Raw genomic sequence first — 24614 nt, forward strand, 5'->3', positions numbered from 1 at the left:
TAACAGCGATCTCCATCCGTGGTGCCAGGATTTCGTAGGAATTCCGAACTAAACATCGCACAGACGAATGCGGCGCCGTGCGCCGTTGACGTCACGAAACGGTCACCGTGGTCATTACGGTCAGCATCCCGTTTGGGTTTTATGGTGATTGATGTATAAACTGGACGTTAAGCTTATTATGGGGTGCAGTTTTCGGCTAGTAGCCGGAATGAAATAAAGATACGTCGCGAATTGATTCCCTTATAAAATATCAGTGCAATTCCAGCTTGGGAAGGTGAATGACCAGCGGAGATGTTTGTGGGTTGTTGGTTGGCCACAAACTTCTGCTCAAACCGCGCTTTCGCGCAGGGGAACCGTCCAGCGGCATTGTGAGTAGGCTTCACTGCGTAGCACGCATTGTGGGAAAGCCAGCTTGTAAACAACGGGATTTTACCGATCTTTTTAAACTGTGACGAAGCAGCGCGGCTTAAAAAATTCACAAGAAGAACCGCTTCATTTCTAAAGACAAATGCATTGCAAGTGAGACATTTATGGGCAATATATGCTATCTTTTATGAAAACACGAAGCGCCGTAGGCGAACAGGAGGGAGGGGAGGGGAGCGGCTTTTCTCATCATACGGGGGCGTTAGCCTTAACAGCTCCACATTAAAACAAGATCTGGCCGACCTTACTGAGGTTGTCGTCAGGTAAACAAGCTCAGTTGGTTTAAATGCCGCGGAATTCACGAGGAGTCTGCTAGACTGCGTAAGAGGACACGATGATTAAAATTGCCTAAAGGCATAGTTTCCAGGGGGCTTCATGTGAGAATCCAATCTCGCGGCGTTGCTGGCTGCAACCCAAATAATGTGCGCCCACTGTAGTCAAGGTCGTGACAAAACGGCTTCGGGATGCCAAATCAGGATCGTTTCTAAAATAGAGTTGGAATACTTCCAAGTTGATTAGTTCACAGCAGCTTTTCCGAGTTGGGAGTAGTAGTGAGAGTAGTTAGTTCACAGCTGATCAGGAAAACGTATAACCAAGCGCGTTTGTTGAGTCTCAGAAAAAGCGGCGTACTTGGTCACGTGCATAAAAGCGCGAGGTGGAACTCCAACCCGCTTCCCTAGACACCCGTGTATTTGAATGGACGACAATCATTAAACATTTTCCCAGCGTTACCGACACTCCCAACTTGAGTGCTGTTATAGCGGATCTACTAGAGGAGAAACGTGGAATATCATCGGAATTATGCATTTCCCATCCTCAGGGTTCACAGGGAGTGAGAAAATGTTAATGTGGCAGGACCCTCGCAGCGGATATCCACCTCTGTATGGTATTGACCCTCTCTATAAATTCCGTGTTCCACCCGACCTAAGTAAAGCGTTCAAAGGTGTACTGCATTGTTTGCGTCTCAACGTGGCTTACACGTGAAGCTTCAAGTTTAAAATAGGGTGGGAGCATTCACCACTGTGCCTCACCTGCGCTGTGCGCGAGACTACCGAGCACTTGTTGTGTATCTGCCCGCGATTTTCCGCTGCGCGAGTAACAGCGGCTAGCTGACTGTCTCGTGTACGACGTGGAGCAAGCCTTCAGTTCCGTCACTTTCTTGGACTCTGGGCCAACAACAATGACTTATCTTTAGGGAAAAAAATTCTGCTGCGTTTTTTGCGGGATGCTGGACTAGACAAAGCTTCGTAATTCTTGCATTGTGCGCATGGCAACATCTGTACGCGTTCGCGTCGTCATGTGATCCTTTCCTCCTTTCTGCTGTTAGGCGATCTGCGCTTCCCGGGCACCATTCGGTTTACATTTTTTACTCGATATTATTTAGTTTTTTTCTTGCATTTCATTGCGTGCCATTTTTATTTAACTTTTGTTGTCTCTCTAATTGTTGCCTTCCCAATCTCTCACATTCACTTCACTGCATTATAATCATCCCCATCTGGCGTAGCAAGAACTGCCGCCAGCAGAGCTGACCTCTAAAGCCCCCAATAAAGAGTTCTCTCTCTCTCTCTCTCTCTCTCTCTCTCTCTCTCTCTCTCTCTCTCTCTCTCTCTCTCTCTCTCTCTCTCTCTCTCTCTCTCATCCTCAGGGCAAACGTCCCTGCACGTATGCGCCCAAACCTGCTTACTACTTTCTCTGTGCTGTAAAAACGGATTTCAATGGAACGGGTTTCGTTCTCCCAAAAAACTGGTCATATGGAAAAGGAGCCGTATTCGCTGAAGGAGCGACTTTTTACGGAACCCCTTCCGTTGACGCCCGTTTTTCAGCCCGAAGAGAAGAGAAAGCAGACTTTCCACACTGGCCTTCCGCAACAAAATCTCACAGGTAGGGGAAAAAGGGCCATCGTGAGGGGAGGGCGGTCTCTCACCGAAGCATCGGTGAGCGATCCGGCGGTACATCTCCACGCTGGCCTTCCGGTGGATCATGCGGTGCGTGATGGTTACGTACTGGCGTCGGAACTCGCGTTCGGACTCGGTCGAGTCTGGGGAGCTCGAGCGGCTCGGCGCGGGTGACGACGACGACGAAGACGAGGGCGACGAGTCCGACAGGACGCTGCTGCTCTCTGCGACCCCCGGCCGGGGTGGGGAGGGTCGGTTAGAGACTCGTACAACCGCGCCTTGCTAATCTTAAAAGCTCTTGCTGTTCGTTTTCGCTTCCGGTATCAAGAAAACGCTCCCCCTTAAACAAAAAAAGTGCACATTTTAAAGTTCCTCTACCTCTATATAACCAGAAATATCGAGGTCAAATAGAGGCCCCTTAGCTCCTCAATTATAATAAAGGCTAGGTAAAATAGTGCAACCTTCTAAACCTACTTCGTTTCTAGCGTTTTTTTTTTTCAAATTGGCAGGCTGAATTTTGTACAGACTTCACTCAGAGCCTGAGAAGTGAGATATCTGCCCTTATTTTCCAGCTGCTTTTATCATTAGGTTTTTTTTCTTCTTTTTTAGTCAACTGCATTTTCTCTCCTTTGTTCCTATTCAGCCCCCTGAACTTAATGGCGTTGAAGGCACGTCGATGAATAGATAAGCAAACTAGTGCGCGCCATTGTTTGTGAACTTGACCTCGTCTTTCTTCTCGAATGGCAGGTTAAATGGAAATCGATGAAATGACAAAATCAAGAACGCATATTCGCCTGCACGGGCTTGTTGGCGTATTTGAAAATAGCGCGAAAAGGTGGCGCAAGAACAAGAAAATAAGATTGGAGAACAGTGAACGGTGCTTTGTACACCGTATGTCGTCTTTTCCGGGGGCTTTCAAGAAATGAACTTCAACGAACCTACGCAGACTTCCGTGTTAGTTTTTTATGAATACTCACCTTTCCTAGCTCTTCTCCTGGATGCTTGAAAGGGAAAGCAAAGATGTCTTATTATCGAGGCACCGAGAAGCCGTCTTTTATGATTCTACGTCGGCAAGAAAGGCTGACCTTGAAGGTTTAGTAGACAGACCTAAAATCAATAACACTTTAATTGAATTGACATTTTAGTAATACTGACCTAATAGAAGGCATTTCATTTCATTCAGAAAAAAAAGTCGTTAAATGGAAGGACTGTGAGGTTGTATTTTCGTTGAAGTTAGCTTATTAATAAGCCTCCCTATCCCACATCAATGTTCTGAGGAACTACCGCTTTGTAGCAGCGCCTATCTGCAGATACAGAGCATCCGAAAAAACTTAAGAAATATGTTCTCTCCCTCACTGTTGCTTCTGGACCTTGATTCGAGCTTTCTACACGATTACGAGGTTTTTCGTGAAAACTGAATTGCATTATGGTGTATAACTCGCCGAAGCTACCCGTGGACTAGGGCTCCGGATTAATTTTGACCCTTTGGGGATCTTTAACGTGCATCCCTACAACTGTTGCAGTGTAAATGAATGCTACCTCTGCTGGAAATAGTGTTACCTTGCCCTTTGTTGAGCCTACATAAACGAATTTACTAAGTTTTCTAGCAATCGAGAAATTGCATCGGTGACGCTCTTACACTGGCAGAACATTTTGCTTAATTAAGTAATTGAGCATAAAGCATTGCCTGTGCGATATTTCACTGAAAAATTACGTGGGAACTTAAACGCTACTTTTGATGAAGTCAAAGCGAAGCCATTACTGCCCGACTGCCGAAAAGATACACCGGTTTTGAGGGCGCCGCCATAGCGCCTTAAATCACTAGTGACTGATGCACCTCTCGGGTGAGGAAGCGGCATGAGTACCAAGCTCATCGCGGTGCTTGCGTAAATCCCATTTTTTGCTGTTATTGCCACCTTCTCCTCTTTTCTTATTTTATCCGTTACTCTAACAGCCTTGGTATATGGCCCTTTTTAGATCTATATGTCGGTTTAACGTTACTTAGGCGTAACATGAGGCCTTAAAACTTGCAAAGCTGCGCAAAACACATTGGAAAGCTGCGAATACCGCTAGACGACGTTAGGGATCCACACGTAACGTTAGCTCTAACACCACACAAGCGCATACCTGCGTTCGCACCACCAAGCAAAGTGAAGAATCAGCGAAAAGCGCTTTTACTACTCGATTAATTATTACTTCGGTAATTATCATGCTAAAATTACTCGTGCCATGCAGCACGCAGCACACGCCTCTTGTGGCACTGCATTCACGAGGTCCACCTTAACCATCCATACTCCGAGGCATTGGGGATGCGTACTTGTATCGCATTGTGGAGGTCCTGGGTTCGATTCCCCTTCCAGAACCGAGTTTACCTATTTATATTTTAAACTCACCTACTTTACTGAGCTTTTCTGAGAAATATAGCGCCATTCAGAGCATTCTTTGACATGCGATGTTTTCTTTTTGCGTCGTCGACCATTTTGTCCGTCATCTCTCGGTTATATAGCGACGATGCGGGACTTTTGACCTACCGAGCGGTCTACTGCTTTCGCATTAAAGTAGTGTATAAAACGCTCGGAAATGGCGTCATAAAATGGTGCTCGCACGGATAATAATGGTGAAAGCTACGGGCGAGCCCTGGTGCTATTAATCTCGCCTCTGCTGGGTTCTCAGTGGCGTTGCGCACAGCCCTGAAGTGAGGGCATTATAGCCATGATAATGGGGCCACTACCAGGGCCAGTCACACCGATTCTTTTCGTGCTCGTGCTCTAATTACTCCTTATGGGCCTTGTAATCGAGTTAGTCATAGTGCACTGGCCGTCTCAACGGCCTCTTTAGCGGCTGAGATGCCTAAATGGCCTCTTCATGCGGTCCTTTTGTTCTTGGTGTTGGAACTTTTGTTGTACACTATAGTATACTAGAGCTGGCGCCACACACCACAATGGTTTACTAGCTCTCAAAAAGCTCATCCCTGGAACCGCTCCTATATATCGAGGCTGCCACTAATGCGTCGCTGGGGGCCTGCTCGAAACGTCGAACTCTCCGAAAGGCGTTGTTAGCGCTAATCACGGCGCTATTGATTTCGGTGACTCGCTTATTTGAGGCGCTCCATGAAAGCACCAACATAGCTGCTGATTAGCGCGAAAGAGAGGCCGAGTTGCAGTGACAAGCAAAATAACCTGTGCGCGTGAAGCAGAGAGAAATTGGGGATAATGAATAATCAGGCACATGGGATGTTAATTTGGTGTACACAATTGTTTTTACAATTTCTGACGCTCTGCAGCCGTAATTGCCACAGAAAATTCGCCTGAAGTCTTTACCTAGCCCTTTCACTTCCCCTCCCTCCCTCCCTCCCTCCCTCCCTCCCTCCCTCCCTCCCTCAATCAATCAATCAATCAATCAATCAATCAATCAATCAATCAATCAATCAATCAATCAATCAATCAATCAATCAATCAATCAATCAATCAATCAATCAATCAATCGACATACAAACAAACAAACAAATGAATGAATGAATAAATAAATAAATAAATAAATAAATAAATAAATAAATAAATAAATAAATAAATAAATAAATAATAAAAAATAAACCTCTGGCGACATTTCTCCCGGCGAGCTTACATTGGGTCCTCAAGTGCTGTCTCCATGCTTGCAGTTCGTGTTCGCTGCTGATGTAGAGCCAGCTTGTTTGCCTATAGCTCTTCGTATGAATGCCTGCAAAAGAGGATTGATATAGTCACGCAAATGGTTATTCCCTTTAGGCTCACCGCGGTGCAGGTCGGGAAGGGAGCCCTAAATGTCGTGCGCAGTGCCAAGCATCCAATGCGGGAGCATAGTCACGTACAGTACTTGCTACAGGCATAGTGGTTCATACTAATATATACTAGAGGGAAACCTGTCGCTGCAGTCGCGGGCCGTCGTGGGCGCCGCCATTGCAGCTAGCGACGTTCCTCGCCCTCCTGGCTCGGTTAGCCACATTGCTTCTTTTTTGTTTCGAAGCCGAAATCAACAAAAAAGGGTAACATCGTTTTCTTGTTCCTCTTGCATGCAGCTTCTAAATAATCACTGACAAATAAATCTTTCCTGAGCTTCAATTTTAAAAAGATAAAATAAATTCGATTAAACTTCTGCAGTAATATTGTTGCTTTTTCTCCACAGCCTGTTCATGAGCCATACCTTGGAGAAGTGGAACGTGCCTGCCCGGGACATTGCGGAACGCTCGCTGAAGCTTGGCTTCCATAGACAGTGGCGCCAGATTTCCCTGTAGTATGTATTAGTATGAAACTCTGTGGCTACAGGTATCCAGCCCGTCACGCGCGGGGCCGTACAGCTGGCGGGGCCATCATTCGTGAAAAACATCGGTCCTCGCATTTTCGCCGTTTCTTTACTTGACGCTTTACACCAGCGCCATCCTGTGTGTGGTCTATCCAGGTCACAGGCAGCCTGCTTCGATCACAGCCACTTTTCTGCCAGCGGGTGAGAGCATTCCACTGTGCCGAGTCGCTTGCATGCTGAGGCACTTCACGTTTTCTTTTAACCTACCACCATATTCACAGAAGCGGACGAGAGGGTTCCTCCGTCTCCACGACTGTCGACACAAAACTCCGTATCCTGTCTCGGAAAGGCTATCATTGCGCGTGCGTTTTACTTGATTCTATTCCTTGTCCCCAACTTTCTCCGATCCCTTCCCTGTCCTTCCGCTTTCTTCTTATCCTGGTTTCCTGCTGCTACTGTGGCAACAAAGCTGCAACAAAACTTGTACCGGGAGAAGGCATTGAATGCTTAATTACTGAAAATCGGAGAAGTTAGTTGGCTGAAATTAACGCACGTTTCAACCACGGCCCCGGTGTGTTATGACGGTATTTAGAAGAAGTTAAAGGGACCCTGCAACACTTTTTTTGTCTTTTTTTTATATTCTGCATGCTTTCAGAACGTAGTAAAAAAACACGCTCAGTACTTGGCATAAGGGGTCAAAAGTACGTCCGCCAAGAATTACTGCTTTGCGCTTATGAAGTGACTTAGAAACTTGCTAAAAAATTTTTCTCTCTTTTTCGGTCTTCAAGGGCTCGAATTACGTCATTACAGCGATACAGCGGATATTGGCTGGCTTCCTTGCAGTAAACGCATTTCGTACTCGCTTACAAATAAAGCCGCAAGCGCGAAGCAGAAAGAGAGGGTGCATATGCTGCGACGAGCGAATCACACAGTGCCGCTCCATGGAAGTTTTTGCAATGCGCCCCCAGACACGAAGGAAAGAGTGAAAGCGTTTATCGGCAGTGTTGCAGAGTCCTTTGAAACCGACCGCTGCAAGGAGTCCGAGCTTCGTGGTCTAGAGTAGTTTATAGGCCAACTAGACAAGTAGTTCTCGCGACGACTACCCTAATTGCGCCCCCGCCGAGTCCTGTCGCGGCAGTCTTACCGGCGTCCTCGTCGTCATCGTCGTCTTCGTACATGTCGGCGGACGCGTACGGCGGTATCATGCGTCCACGGCCGAAGTCCGGGCAGGGCGCCGAGCGGCGTCCGTCCGGGCAGTGTCCGCGGCTCAGCGGCCGCTCCCAAGAGTAGGCCCCGGGCACGCGGTGTTCTCGCACCTTCTCGCCGCACTGGCTGCACACGGCCGCGTCCAGGGCCCTGCCCTCGGGACTGCGCGGAAGGGAGCGCGACCGGCGCCCGCTCTGCTCGGCCTTGCGCCACACCTCCTCGGAGCCGGCCGAGTGGGTGGCGTCCATAGTCTCCCAGCGGACGCGGGCCGCACGCTCGCGCCGCCGTCTATGCTCGGCACTCCCCCCCTGCTGCTTCGGAATGGCGCCGCCCCCGTCAGGTTGCTGCCGGGGCGCCTCGGGGGGCCGACGGCGGCCTTGCGTTGAGGTCGAACTGTCCGTTACGTCCGTGCTGTCGTCAGTGCGCGCCGACTCACCTTCAACGACAACTACACTCTTTCCATCCGAGTCGGTCGTGGTCGTCGATACGTTGGACGCGTGGCTCGCCTCGAGTGACGGCTCGGCTGCCGGCGGCAGGTCCATGTTGAAACTGCCCGAAGTCGTGGCACTGTCGAAGCTTGGTGTGGCCACTTCTTCCGAGTCGAGATATTCGGACGACGAGTACTGCAATGGCGGCTGGGGCTGGTCTGGGGACAGTGGAGGCAAGCGTTCATCAGGCGGCGGGTGTTCTTCGGGCGGCGGGTTTTCTTCCAACGAACGACGCTGTTCCGGCGGTTCTTCTTGCGGTGGTGCGGGGAGCGGTGGTGGTGGTTTTGCCGGTAGGTTCAACGGGGGCGGGGGTTGCGTGAAAGTTGTCGGTGCTTCCGGCTTGCTGACGACGTCTGGCACTGGTGGTTGGTAGCGTTCGGTGATTTGCTGGTCCGAGTTGCTGTTCTCTTCGGAAACCTCGGACACCGTGGAGAGCTCGTCATATTGTCGGATCTCGGAGCGGTTAATCGCATTCTGGACGTCGCGGAACGTCATCAGGGGCATCATGATGGGCTCCATGTCGTCCGCGTCTTCATCGTTACGGGATAAGCACGCCCCCGCCTGGTCGAAGAATGTCGTGCGCATCAGATCGGGCGGCTGGTGAGGCACGGTGCCGCATTCGGAAAACTCTTCGGCTTGGGACATCGGCCTGCTCTCGGCATCCCTCTCCAGCGCGACCTCTTCATCGTCGGACTTGTCCGTCCTGTCTTCGTCGTCTTCGTCCACTCCTTCGGCGCGCCCCAGCGAGTACTCTCCGGACTCTGAAGACAGCTGCTGCTCTTCCTTTTTGGTCGATTCGTCCGACGAGTCGTTGTGGCCCTTCTCTGTCTCCTCGGAAGAGAGTCCCGCCTCTTCCGGCTCCCGGGTCACGTCCCTCCGGTCCTGCGCTTTCGGTGAAGGCGTCTTTGTGCGTGCTCCGTTTTTCGACGACGGGGAGCTGAAGAGGCTGGCCGATGACGCAGTCTCGAATGACGTGTCGGTGCCATCGCGGCGGGCTAGAGTGCCGCTGCTCGTTTCTTCGGCTTCCCGGCTCTTGGCGGAGTGCTCGGTGGCCGTTACGTACTCCGAGGTGCTCTCGCTGGTCGTGTCCTGCCGGCCGGCTTCTGCGTTTGCATCTCGCAGTTTAGCCGCCACGGCAGGTCCAGAACTGCTGGTGGAACGTTCGCTCCGCGAGGATTCGCGCTCAGTGAACTGGCTGCTGGAGGACTCACTCTCCGGAGACGTGAGTCCCTCAGCCTGAGAGGCGTGGATGATTCTCTTCTCTTCTCTCCTACGGGTGTCTCTGGAAGGGTATTGCTTTGCTGTCGACAGGTGTTCCACTCGCGGTCCTGAATGATGCTGGTTACTGACCACTTCTCGCCGGCTCTCTCTACTGAGCGCAACGTCATCGTGCTTCTGGTTGACGGGAGTGGACCTAGCGCTGCTTCTGGGCTCCCTCAGTGGATCTATCTTGGAGAGGGCTCTGCTTAGCTCCTCCATATGGCCTTTGGTGCGGGGGCTTTTAGACTCCGAGCAGATGCCGTCTAACGTCAATGGGGAGCTGTCATGCTTTCCCTGCTTGTGCTGTTTGGGAGACGGGAGCAGCCTCTGCTGCTTGCTGACGAGGTCGACCTCCATGACGTCCTCTTCGTCACTGTCGTCGCTGACGGACGTGCCGGCGCGACGTGTTTCTTTGGCCTTTCGCCGGCGGGTGGCTTTGTGCTTGGCCCCCCTAGCCGCTCTCGGGGACAGCGTGAGGTACGCAGGAAGAGAGGCCTTTGTTCTGTGAACAGTCTCAGTCTGCGTCGCCTGCGTTTTTACCAGGGCTCGTCGGCGCCCGAACGCGGATCTCTCGAAAGAATCTTGGTAATGGCGAGCGTCCAAGAGCCTTTCTCGGGAACCGTCCGGCGTTGATACGGCGCGGCGCCCCAGCGGCGTGGACGTGGCGGCGGGGCCTCCGAGGCTGAGCTCGACGTCTTCCAGGCCGCCAGCGACCGTGTTGCTGCGGACCAGGGCGTGGGAATCGAAGCTGACGTGTTTCGCCCGGCGGTCGTCGAGCAGCAGCGCGTCGGGCACCCCGACGCCGCCGTCGCTCCGACGCCTCCACGAGGCGTCGTTCAGGGCATCCACGCTGTGACACTGGCCCAGCGTGCCCCCTCGCTCATATGGCAGGCTCAGGTTGGACGGCCTAAACGCGCAGCGCGACGCATAGCTCAGGTTGCTGCTGCTGGCCAGGCTGCCCTGGCTTGTGCTGCCGTAGCTGTTACAGCTCTGCAGCCTCGGCCGCGCCGAGAAGGACCGAGAGTGGACCACGACGCGCACCGAGTCGCTGTCGGCCGCGTCCAGGTTGCTGAAGCGCAGCTTGGGGTCCTGCAAGCAGAAGGGCTTGGGTCGTCGTCGGAAACCCGAGCTTGCGAAGTCGTCATCGTCGTCCCTCGACTGCTGGGCAGCCGGCGGGATGTTCTCGTCGCTCGAGGCTCGGTGGACGCACGAGAAGAGGGCCGCGTTGCAGGGACTTCCTCCGTCGGCCGCGCTGCCCTGCGCGGCGAGGCAGCCGAAGAGGCCCCGGGTGGCGCCCCGGTCGTCGAGGACGGCGATCTCCTTGCGCGTGATGCAGTACTGTTCGCGGATGTCTTCGCGCGAGTAGATGGGGTGGCCCTTGCGGCTGCGCAGTGCGCTGATCTTGCGCTTCATCATGTCATCGTCGGAGTCGTAGGCGATCGTGTCGGCCGAGAGGTCCACCTGCGTGCCGGCGTCCACCAGGTCCAGCGACGCAGCAGGGCGAAGCGTCAGCCGGGACGCGTCCAAGGAGCCTCCTGCGAGAGAGAAGGGAGTTCGGGCGTCATCACGGGCCTACTGACAAGGCTTACAGCGCACATGCAAAGAACCACGCGGTTGGAACGTAACTTTACGCAATTTATACATAAGATTTGGCTCTAAACAAAGTTTTTTCAGTTTATTACCGACGTTCGAAGCTATTTTCAGATCTTCCCAGAAATAAAATGTCCATTAATTCAGTACTTATGATGTGAATTTAAACATTTTGGGTGTGTTTATAACAGCATATCTCGCCCATTTTCTATTAGTAGCCGACAGTTTTTTCGGACTCCAAAAATTCGGACTTGCTGGATATTCCGGACTTTCCGGTGGAACCGGCAGTTGTCCCATAGAAGTAATGTATATGGGCAACGGATATTTCGAACAAAATGAAGGCAAGAGTTTGATTTTCCGGACACATTTTTCGCAACAGAGCCACGGTGCGATTCCAGGACGACGCCATTTTGAATACTAAGCCACTTGGCTAGCATCGGATTGGATGGGGATTGACTTGACTCCCGCCGAGTTAACCAACTTTGATTTTGGAGACCATGATTTTGCACGTAGTGTGCGGCGGGAGAAAGCACCGCCGCAGACAGCACCGACACAGCCTACAACGGCGAGCAGCTGATTGCCGATTTGCGCAGCAGTGGCATGGACTTTCCCGCTGCCGTTACATTTCGCCAGTTTGCGGCAGCGGGCAGCAACATAGTGCTGTGCGCGGAGCTAACGGACGACGAGATCGTGCGCCAAGTGACCGCGCTGTCGCAATGCGACTCTGACTCCGACGAACACACTCCCGACCACCCACAATCGCCAACGCAAGATATTGCCAACGCTTTGGCGTTCTGTCCAATGTTTACAAAGAAGACGTGACGCTTGCAGAGATACGAGGGGACGTTCTCGCACGGAGGAAGAATTTAAGACGAGGAACCCATCTTGATTTTCTCAGTCCTATTTCAATGAAGTCAACTTTTTTTTTGCGACTCGCGGATTTTGCAGGCTGCTTTTTTTATTTAGATTATTTTTGTCCCCCCCCCCCTCCCTCCAGGCCCGAAAAATCAGTACACTACTGTATTTGTTTTGATGATGTGTTTATAGGGCTTAAAAAGAGTTTACTAATTCAGCACTTGAAAAATGGTGCTTTGGATGTTGTTAGCGCATTATGGTTGAACCTGCACAAAATAACTATGCGGTGAAACAATGGATATAATCGTGTCGCAAGTTAGCTTTAATGGTGGTGGCTTTGTCTGCGGCATTATAATAATATGAGTCACTATACCCTTAGCGAACATACGCAAGCATATGCTACAAACGTCACACTGCTGAAACACGAACTTCAAAAAGGGCCCATCTCCCCGCGAGGGGGACTCGAGTAAATGCGTCGCATAGGGGTGGGTGTATTGCGTTAACATTTAGTGTTTGGGGAGTTGGTGGTAGTGAATGCGTTGTATCAGCAGCTTCTTGACGTAGTTTGAATGAGTCAAGGATATAAGGCGCGTTCGTAGCCTTCCATTCTGTGTCGGCTTTGTGGCGCAGTGGGTAGAGCACCATGTATCTTACGTTCCGCCCGCAGGGTCGTGGGATCGAAACCAGGCGCCGGTAAGTATTATTTTTTTATATAGTGTAGGTGGAGGGGTGCGGACCTGTTGTTGAGAGCGAGGAGGGTAGCGTGATGCGGGAGAGGAGGAGTGGGGGAGAGGGCGCGCCTGCGCGCTGAGCTGTTGCGGACGCACGGCGGAAGCGACATGTGAATTAAAGAAATGCTCTGCATTTAAAACTGAAGCTTAGCCCACTATAAGGGGTTGCTAAAAAGGCTTAATGTGACAGGTGCATTAAGGCACACACACGCACGCACATACACACAACCGCACGTGGAGCGCGCAGTAGTAAAGTTGCGATCTGAAATACCTAAAAGAGATTACGTCATAACAAAAAGTAGTGAGGAAGAGAGAGAGAGAGAGAGAGGAGAGAGAGAGAGAGAGAGAGAGAGAGAGAGAGAGAGAGAGAGAGAGAGGAGAGAGAGAGAGAGAGAGAGAGAGAGAGAGAGAGAGAGAGAGAGAGAGAGAGAGAGAGAGAAGCACTTTATTAAAGAAGACCTCTAAGCGAGGGAGGTGGCCGGCACCCGGAGCTGTGCGGCGACCTTCGTAGCCCGGGCTATGATTATCTTCAGTCTCTCCGGGTCAGAGCAGCTCAGCGCGAAGCCTAGCTATGCACGTTGACTGCCTTGGACGAGCTAATATCCACCTATATATTTTAACATTTGTTGCGCATAATGGGTCGAAATAAATAAAAAAAGTGCACTACTGAGCTGCCACAGAACATCAAAAAAGAAATGCTGAAGTATGCTGTGATATCTACGAGCATGATCTGTTGCAACTTGCACGGCATAAAGATGATTGGCAAACAGCCAACGTCAATGTCAATTTTTCTGCGCCACAAAAACTTGAAAGGTGGGGTAAAAAAGCTACAGAAAATTCTAAATGAATCATGTGAAATAAAGCATCAGGATTAATTTGTGAACTTTTATGATGTCAGTGACGTGCGGGATCGCGTTGTCTTGTGGTAAGAAATGCTTGGGAATGTCGCGAAGATGTGTAAATGATAGGCTCCGTGAGCGTTAGAACGCCGTGCCATGCCAGCAAAATGCCACGTCAGGCCGTTTGGCCACTTACTGTCGGGACTGTGGCTGTACCTTATTCCGTACTAACTCGAACAAATTCCACTCGAAAATCTGTAGAGGTTGACTAAATCACGCGTGCTGGTATTGCATGCGTTAGCACGCCCTTTCTGTAACTGTCGAATAGGGAGATTGTGCTTTCTCGGGCATGCCGGTTTATTTTATGAGAATGTGAATATATGACACGTGTCGCTCCGAGAGTAGAACGGCGTACGGGGAAGTCAAGTTTTCGCATGTATAATTCATGTTTGCCGTGATTCTTGCGTATGAAAACTTTGCACCACGTGAGCTTTGCACCATAAGTTTCGTATCGCTGAATGAGCGAATGAGATGCATGCCGCTGCCCTCGAACTCAGCTTACCGACTTCCCTTCCGAGAACAGGTGACCTGACATCCACACCACCACTCCACTCTCTCCCACACAGGCATACTGGCCTCCTCCTTCACTATCGTTGCAGTCTCTTCCACAAAATCCGCCTGCGTCCCTCACTCGCGACGGCCGCGGCCCTAATGGGGCGCAGATTGCAGACCGGCACCTATTTCAACTCCACATTATACCCTCACACACCTCTTCCGCCACCTCCTCCTACGTCAGCCTCTCTTGCAGTCGCTAAGCCAAAACTGCCCTTCTAGTGTGCTTCTGCCCACTACGGCCCGATCCCATCTTTTCACCGTCTCCTGAACGTTGGAAGTTCGCACTCAGCAGCCACCACCAGGAGGACAAGCGACGCCTGATCAACCGGGCTACCAGGGCTTTGGAAGTGCACGGCTTCCTGAGATTAGGATGCCGCCTATTTTTATATTGTAGGCTCAGCAAAATGTTTGCCCCCTCCTTCCCACAAGTTGGTTGAAAGGGGCGCGTTGTGCCATGTTCCCTATTCTGTTCGTAGTATTTTTTTGCGCAGTGAACTCTACGTATAGAACACCGACTCGTCCAAACTTACTTTTCGATTGTCTTTTATTGACAATCATGCTTTGGTTTGGGAGAATTACTCAAAATTACCTCACAGGCATCCACTATCAAGGATAACTGAATGCTTATAGGAGAGAGGTGCCGTGATGGGAGCAACGTTAATGGATAGAATATGCTTTGCATTAGTGCTAAGGTTTGCTTCACCGCTACAAGGAAATTTGTCCGGTGGTGCACCCTTTACAGGCAAGTTGGCTTCTGTGTTGTATCCCTTGTACTGCAGTGAATCCTTTCAGGCAAGTTGGTGACAGGTGACTCGCAGTGAGAGGCTGGAATTTTCACAGCCAGCCAGATACCGCGAAATGGGGGAAGTCGAAAAAGAATGGTTTGCAATGATACAGCGTTGAAATTTGTCAAATGCCGGAAACTTCACAGAACGTTAGGCACACCCAACCAGCCGGTGAACTCCCTCCCTCCCACATTCACTAACACTCTCTCACTCTCTAACTGCCCCACTCATCCACTCACTCCCTCACTCACTCACTCACTCACTCTCACCCCCTCAAGGTATACGCATACATGCTGTGAATAGTAATGGTTCCGTGTTACACGAAGCCACACTTCAAAGAAACTTTACATGCGTATCTATACCAATACTCGTCATCCTGAATACAAGGGCAAACGAACCTTATAACAGAGGCACATGCGGGAGAGAAATTTTTACTCGACAAGGGCTTGTAAATTGACTAAAGCCTCAACCGACCACACGAATGACGATAAGATAGAGCTCGGTCTTTCCTATTTTGGTGGCAGCTTAAAAATTTTCTCGCTCAGCGATCGCATCTGGTTGGCAACTGGCTAGGCGCGTGCTTCGCTTACTCAAGAAACCCCTGCAAAATCGAATCGCTTTGTTGTGACTTCACCGCCGTCCTTCCATCCTGTGTGAGCTCTGCCATCGCGCCAGCGAAGCCGGTCTTGGCAAAACATCTGCACGAGCGGAAACGTGCCTAGGCGCTTCTTGAGTCGGTTTGCCGCTTTTTTGCTTCGCCGCTGAAAACTCTTGAAGAAACGGGTGGCGGCGATGCCAGATCTCTCGCAGCTCGACACAGTACCCGACCACTGAGTGCTGCACTCGCCGAATACGAAAAGTCTTATTTTCTTATTTCAGTTTTTTTTCAAACGTTGAGGGTGAATCGTTTTTCGCAGAGCTTGTTTTAGAAAGAGGCGAGCTTTTGTCTCTGCGCATTGTCATCCCCCGACAAGTTTTACAAAGTGGAGGTTTTCCTCTTCCGGAAGGAACGCGCGGGATGAAAAGGGGAAATGAAAGGGTCAAGATAACGCGATTAGGGAGCACGGAAAAGGTTCCGTGCGGTGCGGAGACAATTTTGGTGAGCGGCTTCCGAAAGCAACAGGAGGACCGAACAAGCATCGTGTTCGGGTAGTAGTCTTTGCAAAGGGTTCCCGAGGGGAATTCAGTCCTAATTTTTGGGTGTATAGAGCGGTAGTTTAATTTATTGTAAAAACAACCTTTTCTTTTCTGCAGAAAGTGGCCTGTCGCTCTTGATGATTTTTAGTGGTCTGACAAGAAATTGTCAGTTCACCCAACGTCATTTGTAGTTAAACCGAACGCCTACGTGTCAATTAACCAAAACTAAATTGTTCTTGCATAGCGCTATTAGGAATTATCATTGTAGACTACTCTAGCTGACAAGCAGTCATTGTGAAGAGTAAAATAACATATCCGTAATTCGACTGCAATGTCGCTGTGGGGAAGCATTGCGCTTAGTCCCACGGTATATCTAAAGCTTATGAACGGTTGATTGGGTGGTTTCAGATATCGGCCACAAATATACCCACTGGAAATTTTGGCGCTGCGATTGTTCTGACGTAATAGATAGGATTGCCGATCTTTCCTCTCTGGTCCTGGCTAGTTGCAGTGCACGTTTGGTTTGAATCACGATTCATCGCGCATTTTGTGTTCATCCTCCCCTTGTAGAACTTAATTCAACCACCTCAGGTCTTTCTGATCCCGTGCAGCGTGAAGGGTACCACGCGCAAAAAAAAAAAAAAAAGAGCGGACGATAGGTGGTGAACACAAACCCTTCTTATTGGACGCTGTACAGTTTAATACAGGGGAGACAACCATGCACGCCATTTTTATACTCAAAAGAGAATCTGCGCGGATGTATTTGTAGTTCGTATTTCCGGGTTAACTGCACAGCCGGTGTCTTCGAGCAGCTGTGAATATTTACATCGCAAGTGTTTACTTCGGAAATATTTTCTTCGGACATATACGCGTGCCGCACGAGCGGTCAAATTGGAATTCGGAAGCACGCTTCTGTACTTTTGTTAGTTCTATCCACGGTTTGAGGCATACTTCGCCAGTACTTCAAAATCAATTAGCAGCCTGGGTATCTTGCAACAATTTCATTGTATTTCATTGCGTTCAGTAGACAGACTGTGTTCACGACGTATTAACTATAGACGCCGGGGTGTTACCTAAGGCACCGAGCCGTCGTTCGCCTGTTTGTTAGATATTGTGACGTGAACCAGTACGCCACTTTACCATGTCGTAAGCATTAAAATCGCGTGGAAAGCACGTGCGGAGGTCGAAACACAATGTACACGGTCGCATGCAAGCACAAGACGGTTCGCAAATGTACCAGTTGTTCTTACTCAGCTGGTCTGTGTATGTTCATGCTTCACTGCATTGTCAATACCACGTTATACCACGTTATACCTAACACTGATATAGCGAATTATGGGCTATAGCGAACTAAATACAAACTTTGGTTGGTCACGCTTCATTTCAATGACACTAAATCTTTTATAAGGAATCTGCAACCGTGAGACCCGCGCGCGATATCGGATACTATAACGATGCAATATTTGACCAGGAGTCTCAAAAGCTACTTGGAAAAAAAAAAGCCCGTCGTCCGAAACTGCAGAAGTGTAAAGGCCCTTTTGTTCGTGGACACTGTGAAAAACTTCATCATGCTTAGTGCTGTGAGTAGCCACCAGACGAAGATCACATTCTTCACCAAATAAATAAGGACGCAGGCCCGTTTTGTCACGTGAACTTTGTTCTGTTGTATTAAATGCAGAGCATTTCAGTAACTCACGATGTCACACCCGCGTTGGCGTCCGTAGTCCGCGTCCGCATCGCTCCCCCTACACTATATAAATACTTGCCGGCGCCAGGTTTCGATCCTACGACTCTGCGGCGGAACGCAAGGTGCACGGTACTCTACCAACTGAGCCACAAAGCCGACACAGAACGGAAGGTTACGAACTTACGAAGGTTACGAATTCAACCGTCGGCCAGAGGTGCGCCCTCTCCCCCGCGTCCTCCTCGCGTTCTCTCCGATCGCAACGCCCTCTCTCGCCGCGTTCGGTTCGGGCGCACAACAGGTGGGGACGTGCGCAACACCCTCTCTCGCCGCGTTAGGATCGCGCGCAAGAACAGATGGGGCGCTCGCATCGCGCTCTCTCGCCTCGGTCGGTTCGCGCTTAAACCACATATGTCGTTCGCGCGCGCTGCGGTCGCTAACATCTGTGGCGTGATCGTGACGTCAGCATCACGCGTTCGCGTGGTGGCGATTTCGGCGCTATAACACTCTCTCGCGAGGGGCATTGGATTGGATTCGATTGGATTGGCTTGGATTTGGATTGTATTGGATTAAAGTGGATTGTGTTGGATTGTGTTGCGTCATAGCCGCGCCACGTTGCGTCATAGCCGCTCCACGTTGCGTCATAGCCGCGGCAGGGGGTTCACGGCACGTTTCACCATCGACTTCATCGACAATGTCTACGCTGGAAGACAACAATTACAACAACAACAACCAATACGTAATCCATACGACTTGCAGGCGCGCCCCCCCCGCAGAAATGCTCTGCATTTGATCGTGCCCCTCGCGAGGGGAATGTTTCTTTTTTTTTCATTTATGTTCCGGTTCATTCAGGTTGCAATGCAACAAGGAGAAAGGTAAACGTTACGTTGTTTACAGTGGATTCGAAGCCTAAAGAATGTATTTTTGTATCAATTATTTTTGCTTGAGCCAGATTTTCGATTTTTTTAGAGTCGATTTTTAGCTCTACTGTTACAACGAATATCGGATATAACGAACTAATTTGCTGTCTCGATACTACTTAGTTATAACGAGGTTCTACTGTACCATGGTCGTTTGTAGAGTTTCTTATACTAAGCTTTTCCCTATTCCCGAGCTTCACAAGGCCTTTTCCTGCTTATTTTAACCGTAGCATGTGTGTTTACGCCCGAGTTGTTGCTCATCGTCTGGACGTGTCTGAGGTTTTCCCGTGTGCGCTTTTTAGGGTATACGCACCATTTTTTTTGCGGTCGCTGCTGTTGGTAGTGTATCGGCCAGTGTTATTTCTGAAAGGATCCCCATCGATGACAGTAACTGTCTCCGCAGGCTACGTGCGTTGGTACCGGATAACACTATCTGGTCTGCGTTGCTGTAGCCTCTGACAGGATGGGGCTCATTAATATTCCCGGCCATGAGCGTGTCCGAGATCTCGCCAGTGACCGCCGCGACCGTTGTGGCAGACCGGGAGTTCGCTCTCAGACGGCAGTAGTTGTTTACTCTGCGTAGTGCTGGCCCAATGTGCCGTCGCCTCAGGGAGGAGATAGGATGCGCAACGCCACAGTTCTGCAGCCAACTTACTGGGCGGCCTCGTCGATCGCAGTAACTTTGCGCGCCAGTATGCATTTCGGTGTTTTCCTCATAGCAGCTGTAGCCTGGTGATGGGAACTCGAGGTGTGTTTCCGGTAGAAATCTATTATCGAGTCTGCGCTGCTGTGATGAGTCGTACGGTCTGGGACAGTGCCTTGCCCTAGAGTAAGAGTGTTGTTCGGTAGGGGTCCCTTGCGTGCTCTTAAAGAGGCCATGAAAACAAAATACAAGTTTCTTTTATTCGAAAGATTTTGTGCTCTGTAGTGCCCCTAGCGCTTGTCCGGAAGCAAACGATGCTTTATTCACTGCGAAATTAATCAATTTGAGCTAAAATTTTGTTTCTTGCGCGAAAACGCGTGTTTGAACGACGTTGGCAATGACATCATAAGAACAGGTCTTTCAGCTAAACTTGGTGTGGAGCTGAGACTTGCTTACTCTTAGTCAAGCTAGATGGCGCCACCACACCACGGCAAGCCGTTTTCTGCCTTTGGTTTGTTTGTGACCGTATTTAAACCTCGCTTGTTTTTGTTCATGGAGAAAATAATCGTTTCTCGCTCGACAAATATGGTCAAGTAAGACACCGTCGCTTGCGTCAATCGGCCAATGTCGTCTGAGACAACCCCAAAGCCCCGCAGTGCCGTGCAGCTAAACGAAGCATAGTGCGCGCAGTAGCAACAGCAGTACGCACCGGCACTTCTATGTTTACGTCTGCTTTCGTAACTTCCACTGTTTTTCCCACCATTCTTACAGATATAAAAGGAATGTGCCCTAAATTTGAGCGCACATAGCTCGTTCAGCAAGCTTATAAGTTCTGCCTAATTTGCGTTTGCTTTTTCCGGCCTCCGGCAATCGCACAGCTGGCTGGTATGGCATCATAGCTTCTGTTTTGGGAAATGAGCTAGTGGGTCGCGTGACCATTCCCTTTTTTCCTAATTATACAGCTTATTTGAGCGAAGTTTACGTTAAAAGTGGTGTCAGCAGAATTCTAACCAGACAATCTTTTGAATGAACCAAACTGGCATTTTGTCTTCATGGCCGCTTTAAGGATGGCTATTTGTTTTGAGATCCGCCAGCAGAAACTAAGGCGTCGATGCTTAAGTGTGTGTTATCCTGCCAGGACGTAGAAAAGAGTTGCGCGCATACGTGCTTTAACACGACTGCAGCGAATTGGGCCCTGGCCGCCAGAACGATTCGCGTGAGTTTAGAAAATAATCTGGCAAGTTCATTTTATCCTTTCACGCCCCGTTTATAACCACCCCTGCTGCGTCGCTTGCGTGTCTCCAGTTTGACGATGCTATACACAGGCCAGTGAGAGTCGGTCAGCCTGTGTAATGAGGTTGGGTTACTTTCTTGAGTTACTTCCTCACAGCCCACGTCGTTCCACCGGAATCCTTAAGCAAAACTGTTCTCTAATGCTGCCAACTCTCTGGGCATCGTACAAGAATGGGTAGAACACCTCGCCCAGTCCGGGAAACAAGCCTTCGCTGCAATAGGGCCACACGGTATAACTTCACTTTTCTTGCACACCCACTCTGCTCCGCCTTCGCTGAAAGCCGACAAGGATTACTCTAAAATTTGCAAAGCAATCTTCGCCTGACTCCTATATATATCAGCCTCCCAGATTTCTATTTGGATTACGCCAGCACGCTGGAGTGGTCGGGAGTTGTGCACTGCGGCTTCGGCTCCTCCAGGTCGCCCCGACTTTCCCGAGTTACCGGCTGCAAGGACCCACTTGCCTGCATACTCTCTCAGCCTAACCCTGTCGTCCCCCTCCCTATTACCGTAATCCCATTTCTGGTATTCCGGCTTTCCTTGCGCAAATAAAGGTTTCTCGAGCACTCCCTTCTTCGCTGCATTATGCACAGAACGTTCCGTTAGGCTTAGCTCCCTCTTCGTCCTCCGCCATCTCTTAGCGACAGTCGTTCCCGTAGTTAGCGCTGCGAACGCTTTTGGATCTCGCCTTGACACGTGCAATTTCGCGGCCGGCATGCCAGATGCTGAGCTGAGTGCGCGGACGCGCTCGAAACTGCGAATCTCTGTGTGCCAACCTCTTCCTGGAGTCCAATGTTAACGCCCACCCTCGGGTATGTCGCGAGCCACCTGCTACCACGAGTGCAGAGCGGTGACGCGGAAAGCGCTGCACTGTATTTAATTACCATTTCACGCGCCGCGGTCATTCTAGGCGCTCCGGAATAAATTAGCGCGGCAAGCTAATTAAGATTCAGATAGAACAGTAGGCTTCAAGCAGCTTGCCTGAAATATTAATGAACGGCTCTTGCACTTGTTTTCTTGCACATAAATTAACTGCATAACTAGTGTTTGGAATCCACGGTTAAAGAAAGAGCTCACCAGTCATTTTTACAGCGAAACTGTTCTGCGCTAGGTGCTGACCAAAAATTGCGTGCATCTATCATGTAGCGTAGACAAAGAATTGCACGCGCTCGCTCCAGAGCTATAGCGAAAAATGCTCTGCGGCTCTAAATATGATGTAGGTATCTTGAAAAAAATTACACTGAAATTGGCCGCTATCATTACGACGAGTTTCATTTACTTGTCATAATTAGTTGTCAGTAAAGTTGTAAACGTTACCGAATTCCCATGTTTTGGCAATACGTGATCGTATACGGAAGAGTTAAAGTACAGAAAAACTCCCACCTCCCCTCGCAGGAACCCCTGTGTAGATGCGACGCATAGGGGATTCACGTTGCAGCGTTGGACAGCGGAGGAACAACGCTGGAACGATGGAGCGGAGCGGCGCAGGCACCGCGTTTTATAGCGCGCATAACGGTGAGGGGACGCGCCGGCGCCAGTGCGCCTGCCGCGGCTATGACGCAACACAATCCACTTTAATCCAATCCAATCCAAATCCAATCCAATCCAAACCAAGCCAAGTCAAGCCAAGCCAAGCCAAGCCAAGCCAAGCCAAGCCAATCCAATCCAATCGAATCCAATCCAATGTCCCTCGCTACTGTACCCTCGCGAGAGAGTGCTCGTTATCGGAGAGGAGAGGGGGTGAGCGGCGGAGAGCGCAGCTCGCGCGGCGATGAGAATGGGGGAGGGGCGGATGCCGACAACAACGCCGACGACGCCGGATGCAGGGACAAGGCGAGTGAATGAGATGCAGTCGCATCTAAAAAGGCTGTAGCTGTTTTTCAATCCAGACGATACTTTCCCCCCAAATTATAGGAGAATTAACCAATAAGGCAACTCCGACGTTACGCCTAGGTTCATCTCAAGTTTGTAATTTTGTTGTTTATACTGAAGTGGCAAATGTGTTGTGGGATCCCGGATTCCAGTCTGCTGTTACCATGGGTACCATAGTGAGAAATGGAGAAAATAAAATACCATAACAAAAGGAATTGTGTTTCTGTGTGTTTATCCACCAATACAGCTTCGCTGCTCTTCCGTCTTCACCGAAGTGGAAGGGCTCTAAATTTTTCCCAAACTTATCCACCATCCTACCTGAAATTGTTGTATACGCAATCTCCTAATTATGTGCTCGTCATTTCTCCGTAAAAGCGTTTGCAATAGGCATAGTTTGTCTGCATTTTGCGTCGTTTCAGCGTTTTGGGACAGCCGGAAGATGACTGGGATTGCGTCCCCTCGTTATTACGTGAACGTTACCCTATGAAGTGACAGTAATGTGGCCAATAAATCATTGAAAAGGCAACTACCCTTATAGCTCGTGCAGCCAAACTCGCGTGAAATGCCGTTAGTGCGCATTTTGGTCACAGAATATGATGTGTACATGGTTCCTACAAAAATTTGTCCCTGAATAGTCGCCGTGAGCGTGACTGTACTTCTGCGTAACGTAATATCATTACGCGTCATCCCGTTTGTCACGTTCCAATTGATTTTCAAATTAGAAGAAGAGTTTGTATGTTCCAACACACCAGTCACTTATCATCCTGTACGTTTTACACCAACCTGTGCGAAAAACCATTATATGTTATTAATATTTTGAAGCAGGTATGGCAGCTCGCAAATCGAAGCATAAAAATTTCGTCATGCATTTTAAAAGTTTTTACAGAACCACCCTCTCTTTTCCTCGCGTATTTAGCAGGCGATTGGACCTGAACCTTAAATCAATGCGTATTTAGCGTGCAACTGGACAGGAACCTGAAATAAACTAATAAACACACCCACATACACGCATCTTATTTTATATTCCTCGTTAGTCACCATACCCTTGAACCACAGTTCGGGGTTAAATGTCATGCCCAAACATCGAGTCAGCCCCTTCGACTCTGTCATACTACGCCTTTGTACGGAGCACTATCGCTCCCCCGTGCTAGAGACGGCTCAACTAGGTTCTACTGTACATGGGACATTCAATGGTTTATCGTCTTTCCGCATTTATCGTTCCCGGTCCGAAGCTGTAAACCGCACATCAGTGTCGGCTCGGGCTGCAGCCGATATTCGGCGGCGGCGCCCGAGCGCAGTCATTGACCGCTGCATTGCGTAGAGCGAGATCGACGGAGAATAGATCCCTTAGGGAGGCTCGTAAAGCCCGCCCCAAGCAGTTACGCCGCGTGCACGACTGTGCGCCGCAGCTACGGCGGCCTCAATAGTTTTCTCCGCGGAAGGGCAGTTTGGGAAATATGCGCGCCAAGGGAGCGTGATAGGGGGAACAGGAAATGCTCGCATTGAATGTTATTCCGCAAAATAACTGCGCGCTGGTTCCGCTGTACGGATGCGAGGTAGGAGAGGGGAGTGTTCGTAGTGCTCAATTTTGGACTTTTCGGGGCAGTAAGCAGCTGGGAGTACCATTGATTCATAAATCGCCCCTGATATTCCCTGAAGAACTCAAATAACTCAGGCCGACTGTGTACTATGACCGCCGATCGTGAAATGGTACTAAAACAAGCATCGATGAAGGTTGCATGTTTGAATGAAAGCAATGGTGGTTCTACAATTCGGATGGTTGCCGATCCAGGCCCTCTTGAATAATGAAGGGTGCCTGCAGTCTCACTCAATTCCTAACTCTTTTTCTTTAAATTTATTCTTATTAAACCCTCAAGAAATTGTACCTGTCGCTTGCAAAAGACGGTGCTCAAAGAGTGTAATACATGACGCCGCCTAGGAAGCCACGACAGGCAACCTAGAGGTGCTCTAAACAGAGGGGACCTATACCGGCAAAAGATCTATAGAAATAAAGCTTTCGTTCATTCACGAAGTGTTTCATTTGTTGACACCCGTTTCGTGTTATGCAGGGGGTTCCCGAAATCGGATGGCTCAATGGTA

General features: G+C 49.8%; 1 protein-coding gene across 2 annotated transcripts in view; it reads right to left on the reverse strand.

Moving 5' to 3' along the window:
- LOC144153792 (uncharacterized) overlaps positions 1-24614 on the reverse strand; it is a 176349-nt gene that overhangs the window by 44620 nt on the left and 107115 nt on the right. For both annotated transcript variants that reach the window (XM_077685522.1, XM_077685523.1), the window contains exons 2-5: positions 7741-11085; positions 5943-6035; positions 3296-3319; positions 2348-2542 (exon numbers count right to left, since the gene is read on the reverse strand). In XM_077685522.1, coding sequence (XP_077541648.1) covers positions 2348-2542; positions 3296-3319; positions 5943-6035; positions 7741-11085 — 3657 coding nt within the window. The remainder of the gene's footprint in view (positions 1-2347; positions 2543-3295; positions 3320-5942; positions 6036-7740; positions 11086-24614) is intronic.

Source organism: Haemaphysalis longicornis, unplaced genomic scaffold (genome assembly GCF_048455015.1).
Source record: "Haemaphysalis longicornis isolate Haplotype H1 unplaced genomic scaffold, Haemaphysalis longicornis Haplotype H1 scaffold_9, whole genome shotgun sequence".
NCBI lineage: Eukaryota > Metazoa > Arthropoda > Arachnida > Ixodida > Ixodidae > Haemaphysalis > Haemaphysalis longicornis.